We start from the raw sequence: 7,182 nt of genomic DNA, 5'->3' as shown, positions 1-7,182 counted from the left end.
TTGGCTCACTGCAACTTCTGCCTTCTGGGTTCAAGTGATTCTCCTGCTTCAGCCTCTTGAGTAGCTGGGATTACAGGTGTGCGCCACCATACCCGGCTATTTATTTATTTATTTTGAGATGGAGTCTCACTCTGTTGTCAGGCTGGAGTGCAGTGTCGCAATCTCAGCTCACTGCAAGCTCCGCCTCCCGGGTTCACGCCATTCTCCTCCCTCAACCTCCTGAGTAGCTGGGACTACAGGTGCTCCTCACCACACCTGGCTAATTTTTTTTGTATTTTTAGTAGAGACAGGGTTTCACCATGTTGGCCAGGCTGGTCTCGAACTCCTGACCTCAGGTGATCTGGCTGCCTCAGCCTCTCAAAGTGCTGGGATTACAGGCGTGAGCCACTGCACCTGGCCTGGACTGATTTTTACATTGAGTCTGACTGATTTGGGGTGTTTGACCATCTGGTTGTGCATCCACTTGCGACGTCTGATGGCAAGTTTTGTCCAGCTGTGTATGTGTTAGCTGTGTCCCACCAACAGTATCTGACAATCTCATAATCAGCCTGACTATTTTTGTCAACCCTATTGTGCCGTTTGTCACTGTAACCACCTGAGTGACTTCTCATAGCTGAGGCTGTCAGCTTAACTCTCCTGACTTAGGGCAGAAAGCTGCCTGTTCAGCTGTCTTCTGTGAGTGTCGGCCTGACAGTTTCCTTTGACTGGCGGCTAGGCACTGTGTCTTCCTGTCTCTCTAGGGACTGGTTTTTGAAGGGAAACCTCCTCATCATCATCGTCAGTGTGTTAATCATCCTGCCCCTGGCCCTCATGAAACACTTGGGTAAGAGGTTCCCTGGGTTGGCCATTGGGTAGTGGGGTTAGACAGAAGAAGCTAGACTGAGAAAACCCCTATTCATTTTCAAGGGCTGCAGAACACCAGGAGAGCTTATTTGATGTGGGCTTGAACAGATTAGTAGGAGTTTGCTATGGAGGGGAGGGTTTTCTGGGTGGAAGTAGAAGCTTATGCAAAGGCAACTGGGGTGGGCAGACCTTGAAGGCCAGACTAGGTGTTTGGAGTTCACTGTACGGCGTTCCATTGATTTTTTTTTTTTTTTTTTTTTTTGAGACTGAGTCTCGCTCTGTCACCCAGGCTGGAGTGGTGCAATGGCGTGGTCTCGGCTCACTGCAACCTCTGCCTCCCGGGTTCAAGCGATTCTTCTGCCTCAGCCTCCCGAGTAGCTGGGACTACAGGTGTGTGCCACCATACCCGGCTAATTTTTGTATTTTTAGTAGAGATGGGGCTTTGCCATGTTGGCCAGGCTAGTCTCGAACTCCTGACCTCAGGTGATCCACCCGCCTAGGCCTCCCAAAGTGCTGGGATTACAGGTGCGAGCCACCACGCCTGGCTGATTTCTGAGACTCTGTATTTTGCCCCTCTTAGGCTACCTGGGGTACACCAGTGGTCTCTCACTGACCTGCATGCTGTTTTTCCTTGTTTCGGTGAGTCACAGAGAAGCGGAGAGTTTGGGACATTGGGACATAGCCTCCCCCATGACCTGGCTTCCCCGATGCCCCCATCCTCAGGTCATCTACAAGAAGTTCCAGCTTGGCTGTGCTATAGGCCGCAATGAAACAGCAATGGAGAGTGAAGCTCCCGTTGGGCTCCAACTCCACAACCAAGGGCTCAACAGCAGCTGTGAGGCCCAGATGTTCACAGTTGACTCACAGGTGTGTGTGCAGGCATGTAGGAGATTGCAACACACTCAGGCCCTCTGGTTCTGTCACACGGTGCGTCCTGTTCAGAGTGGAGCTGGATATTGGACACTGGGGGCTTCTGTGTGTCTGATATAGAGGGCAATTACAGGGTGGGAGGGGGATGGGAAGAAGGGGATGGACCCCTGTGGGCTCTAATCCCATGTACTCGGGCATTCCCCTAGATGTCCTACACAGTGCCCATTATGGCTTTTGCTTTTGTCTGCCACCCTGAGGTGCTGCCCATCTATACGGAGCTCTGCCGGTGAGTGGGCAGGCAAGTGGGCCTGCATGATGGGCCAGCAAGTGGGGCGGTAACCAGAATGTCTGACGCTCCCTACAGCAGTCCTGGGACTGTCACTTGGTGGAAGCTAGCTTGTGCCATGGGAGGGGTTTGGGGTGGCCAGGAGGTCTTGGGGGATTCAGGGTAGTGACGGTTTGCTGATCGGGGCTTAAGTATTCTCCTATTTTAATATCCAGCACAAATGTGGATGGACAGAGTCAGGAAGCAGAGATCAGATGATCAGATGGAGGGGGTGATATGCATGGCTGGTGGTATGGGGATGGGGAGGTACGGACAGACAGAGGCGGAGGCAGGGATGATATGATGGGAGATGTGTGGATGATCAGACAGAGGGACAGCATGGATGGTCAGATGGAAGAGGCGGTGGCAGTCAGATGCAGGGGAGAGGGAGATGGTCACATGGGGGGAGATATGGATGGTCAGAGAGGGGGTTTTGGCTAGTCACAGGGGAGGCAGAGACGGGTGTCCCCATGTGTGCCAGCTGAATGTCAGTCTGGGAGAAGGGGACTCTGGAGGGTGGAGGCTGGCTTTGAGGGACCTGGGGCAAATCCCAGGGTCTGTGCATGACAGTTCCACGACCTCTACACCTCAGGCCCTCCAAGCGCAGGATGCAGGCCGTGGCCAACGTGTCCATTGGGGCCATGTTCTGCATGTATGGGCTCACGGCGACTTTTGGATACCTCACCTTCTACAGTGAGTGGGGCTGCGGCTAGGGCTGGGCGGAGGGGGAAGGCCTGGGGCGGGAGCCTCTGAGCTCTTTCCTTCTGTGACCACGGACCTGTCAGTTTCCAAACAGAAGGTGTGCCTCACTTGTGTGGATTTTGTCACTGTGCATGTATGTATGGGTTTCTGGGGCATTGGTCCTGGTGCTGTCTCCATATCCTGCATCCCGTACCCCCTGTCTCATGGTCCAGGCAACGTGGAGGCGGAGATGCTGCACATGTACAGCCAGAAGGACCCTCTCATCCTCTGTGTGCGCCTGGCCGTGCTGCTCGCGGTGACCCTCACTGTGCCAGTCGTGCTGTTCCCAGTGCGTGGGGCCCATGGCTCAGAGGGACATGGATGGATGGGTATAGGGTGTAGGCATGGATGTGTGGGTCGAGGCTGGAGACAGGAGTGGATGGATGGATGAAGGAGGCAAGGATGGACAGATAGTAAAGGGCAGCGTTTTCAGATGGACAGAGATGGCAAAAATCGATAGACAGAAGTGGGAAGGACATAGATAGCAGGAGAGAGAGGGTCAGGGGACAGGGTAGTCAGTTGGAGGGAGGAGGCACAGATGGATGGCTAGAAAGAAGAGGGAGGCAGGAAGGGTCAGTTGGAGGGTACAATTAAGAAACCGGGATGGACAAAAAAAGGGTGGAGGCTGAAGTGATGGGATGTAGGAGGGTCAAGGCTCCGAGATGGCGAGGCGGAACTAATTAGACAGAGGAGGGAGGTAGAGGTCAGGTGGAGAGAGGCAGGGACCTCACACAGGGTGGAAGGACCGGTGGATGGTCAGACAGAAGGAGAGGCGAAGATGGTCAGCTAGAGGAGGAGGCAAGGATTTCAGACAGTGGGTGCAGGTGCCGATGGGTGTTCAGACAGAAGGAAGAGAAGTGGATTGTCAGAGGATGGAGGCAGGAAGCCCGTTCAGAACATGGAGACACAGATGATGGGTTAGGCAGCGTGAAGCTATAGACAGTCAGAGGGAGGGGAAATCAGGGATCTCAGACAGAGGGTGGAGCTAAAGACAGATGATCATGTGGAAGTGGGGCAGCACTAGGGTCCTGACTTCTATCCCACCCTACTCTGGCCACAGATCCGCCGGGCCCTGCAGCAGCTGCTTTTCCCAGGCAAGGCCTTCAGCTGGCCGCGACATGTGGCCATAGCTCTGATCCTGCTTGTTTTGGTCAATGTCCTTGTCATCTGTGTGCCGACCATCCAGGATATCTTTGGAGTTATTGGTCAGTAAACCTCACCCCAGTCCCATACCCCATCTAATGTGGGCCTTGTCCCCAAGTCAGGTTGACTCCTGTCTCTCCTTCTTGTCCTCCAGGGTCCACCTCAGCCCCCAGCCTCATCTTCATCCTCCCCAGCATCTTCTACCTCCGCATTGTACCCTCTGAGGTGGAGCCTTTCTTATCCTGGCCCAAGATCCAGGTAAGCATTCCAGGGCAGAGCTAGGGAGAGAGGGAGCACTTCAAGGAGGGAGTGCTCACTCCAGGATGGTTGGAAGTGAAAGGGACATGCATAGGAGGGGGCTGGGAGAGCATATGAAAGAATGGTCTGGAAGAATGAAGGTGATTGTCTTAGGAAGGGGCAGAGGAGACAGAGCACCAGCAGGGTCCAGGAAGACAGGGAGCACTCAAACAGGGGCTGGCATAGAGGGAGCATTCTCCAGACAGATGGAAGGAGCACTATTGGGAAGAGAGCTGGAAGCACCTTCAAGAAGGAGGATGGAGGAACGTACTCTCTCATGGGTCCTGGGAAGGTGGAAGGAGGACTCGCAGAAAGGGGCTGGCTCTAAGGAAGGAGAGGGCACACAGAGGAGGGTCAGGAATGGATGAAGCACTCTCTGAAGGAGGTGGAACACTTGAGGAATATTCTCAGAAGGCAATTGGGTGAGGAGTCCCAACCAGTCCCATCTTGTCTCTCTGGCCCGCAGGCCCTGTGCTTTGGAGTCCTGGGAGTCCTCTTCATGGCCGTCAGTCTAGGCTTTATGTTTGCCAACTGGGCCACAGGCCAGAGCCGCCTGTCTGGACACTGATCAGGCCCTGCTGGCCCAGGTCCCTGTGCGCATGCACATGGAGGGGTCGGGGCTGCTCCCTAGGGTCCCTCCTGCCCAGCATGTGGAGGTGGCTGGTTCCCATGAACGTGGTTGTCAGAGGCGGGGGACAGCAGAGGCTGCAGACTGGCCCACTTCCCTCCTCCCCAGGGATGCCAAGCTTGGATCATGGCCCTAATCCCAACCCCAACCCCATGGGAGGAGGAGGAGGAGGAGAAGGAGGAGAAGGTGGCGGAGGAGGAGGAGGGCAGGTCCTGGCGGAGCCTTTGCCCAGCCCAGTCCTCTCTGCCTCCTCCTGGCTGAAGCTGTTTGTCAGGATTACCCTCGGGCTAAAGAGAAAAAATAAAGATGTTGAGCTACCACTCTGGACTCAGCCTTCTGATCTTTCTCTGAGTCTTGCTGGGGGAGCCTGCCGGAGTCCAGGCTGGAGCAAACTGAAGCCCTACAAGTGGGACTGTGCCTGCTCATGCGTTCACTCACTTCACTCTTTCAGTAACTTGCTACTCAAGTTAATATTTCACTCACTTGGCCAGGAGCAGTGACTCACACCTGTCATTCCAGCACTTTGGGAGGTTGAGGCCGGCGGATCACCTGAAATCACGAGTTTGAGACCAGCCTGGCCACCATGGCAAACCCCATCTCTACTAAAAAATACTAAAATTAACTGGTTGTGGTGGCGCACACTGTAGTCCCAGCTACTTGGGAGGCTGAGACAGGAGAATCACTTGAACCCGGGAGGCGGAGGTTGCAGTGAGCTGAGATCGTGTCACTGTACTCCAGCCTAGGCAACAGAGTGAGACTCCATCTCACACACACACAAAAAGACTTCACTCATTCACTCAGTAAACATCTACTGAAAGCCTACTGGGTGCCAGGCACTATTGTAGGTGCTGGGGATATAGCAGTGAACCAAGCAGACAATAGTGCCCTGGAGTTGATGTTCTGACACACGAGTAGGCAAATCCATCCTGCTGCCTATTTTGGTATGGCTCTTGAAATAAGACTGGCTTTCATATTTCTAAATGATTGAAAAAAGGTGGACCCAGCACAGTGGCTCATGCCTGTGCAGTACTTTGGGAGGTTGAGGCAGGAGGATCATTTGAGACCAGCCTGGGCAACACAGCAAGACCCCATCTCTACAAAAAATATTAAAAGAAATAGCCAGGTGTGGTAGTGCACGCCTACAGTCCCAGCTACTTGGGAGACTGAGGTGGGAGGATCTCTTGAGCCCGGGAGATTGAGGTTGAGGCTGTAGTGAGCCATGATCACACCACTGCACTGTAGCCTGAGTGACAGAGTGAGACCCTGTCTCAAAAAGAAAAGGGGCTGGGTGTGGTGGCTCATGCCTGTAATCCTAGCACTTTGGGAGGCCGAGGCAGGTATATCACCTGAGGTCAGGAGTTCTAGACCGGCCTGGCCAACATGGTGAAACCCCGTTTCTACAAAACTACAAAAATCAGCCAGGCATGGTGGTACGCGCCTGTAATCCCAGCTACTCAGGAGGCTGAGGCAGGAGAATCGCTTGAGCTCAGGAATCAGAGTTTGCAGTGAGCCGAGATCTCACACCTGCACTCCAACCTCTGTCTCAAAAAAAGAAAAGAAAAGAAAATGAAAAAATATTATTAAAAGAAATAATATTCTGTGACACTTGGAAATTATATGAAATTCAAATTTCAGTGTCTAAATCATTTACATATCAATTTCAGTGTCCGTAAATTATTTACATATCATTTACAGTGTCTTCTTCATTTACATATTGTTTGTGGCTTTCTCGTGCAGAGCTGAGGATTTGCAACAGAGACCATATGGCCTGCAATGCCTGAGCTATTGACTCTCTGGTCCTTTTCAGAAAATGTTAGCTGACCTCTGACCTAACAAAGAGAAGAAAAGAGAACTTACCACTCATAAAGATGAGTGCAATGAAGAAAATGAGCGATGTGAGAGTGGTGTGGGGAGGTGGTGGGTGAGGAGGCGTTCAGTGAGACCTTGCTGAGGAGGGGACAATGAGTTTGGTTCTAGGTTGGCTGAAAGGAGCAAGTCTCGTGATTATTTTGGCAAAGGGTGTTCCAGGCAGAGGGAGCAACAGGTGCAAGGACCGCGAGGTAGGAACGAGTATGGCCGGTTCAAACAAGAGCAAGGAGAAGCTAGCATGAGTATGTGAGTGCCATTTTCACCACAGCCTTGTCAACAGCCTGAGCAATGAAACAGATTTTTGTCAACCTCATAGAAAAAATGGTATTGCCATTACAATTCACGTGTGTGTGTGTGTGTGTGTGTGTATTTCTAATTCTTTAATTTTTAATTTTTAACTTTTTTTGAGACAGGGTCTTGCTCTGTCACCCAGGCTGGAGTGCAGTGGTGCCATCACAGCTCACTG

At 52.7% G+C, this 7,182-nt stretch overlaps 1 protein-coding gene across 1 annotated transcript; it reads left to right on the top strand.

The window, feature by feature from the left end:
• Nucleotides 1-305: 305 nt before the first annotated feature.
• On the top strand, nucleotides 306-5,167 carry SLC38A5 (solute carrier family 38 member 5). The gene is made up of 9 exons (XM_023200571.2): nucleotides 306-823; nucleotides 1,424-1,482; nucleotides 1,567-1,710; nucleotides 1,920-1,999; nucleotides 2,631-2,731; nucleotides 2,953-3,068; nucleotides 3,840-3,984; nucleotides 4,077-4,180; nucleotides 4,686-5,167. Exons 1-9 carry the CDS (start codon nucleotides 811-813, stop codon nucleotides 4,785-4,787), a joined length of 864 nt encoding a protein of 287 aa, XP_023056339.1. The 5' UTR covers nucleotides 306-810; the 3' UTR covers nucleotides 4,788-5,167.
• The last annotated feature ends 2,015 nt before the right edge of the window (nucleotides 5,168-7,182 follow it).

This window comes from Piliocolobus tephrosceles, unplaced genomic scaffold, assembly GCF_002776525.5.
Source record: "Piliocolobus tephrosceles isolate RC106 unplaced genomic scaffold, ASM277652v3 unscaffolded_5341, whole genome shotgun sequence".
In the NCBI taxonomy this organism is placed as follows: Eukaryota; Metazoa; Chordata; class Mammalia; order Primates; family Cercopithecidae; genus Piliocolobus; species Piliocolobus tephrosceles.
Note: the sequence above shows the minus strand (reverse complement) of the source record. Positions and strands in the feature narration are given on the sequence as shown.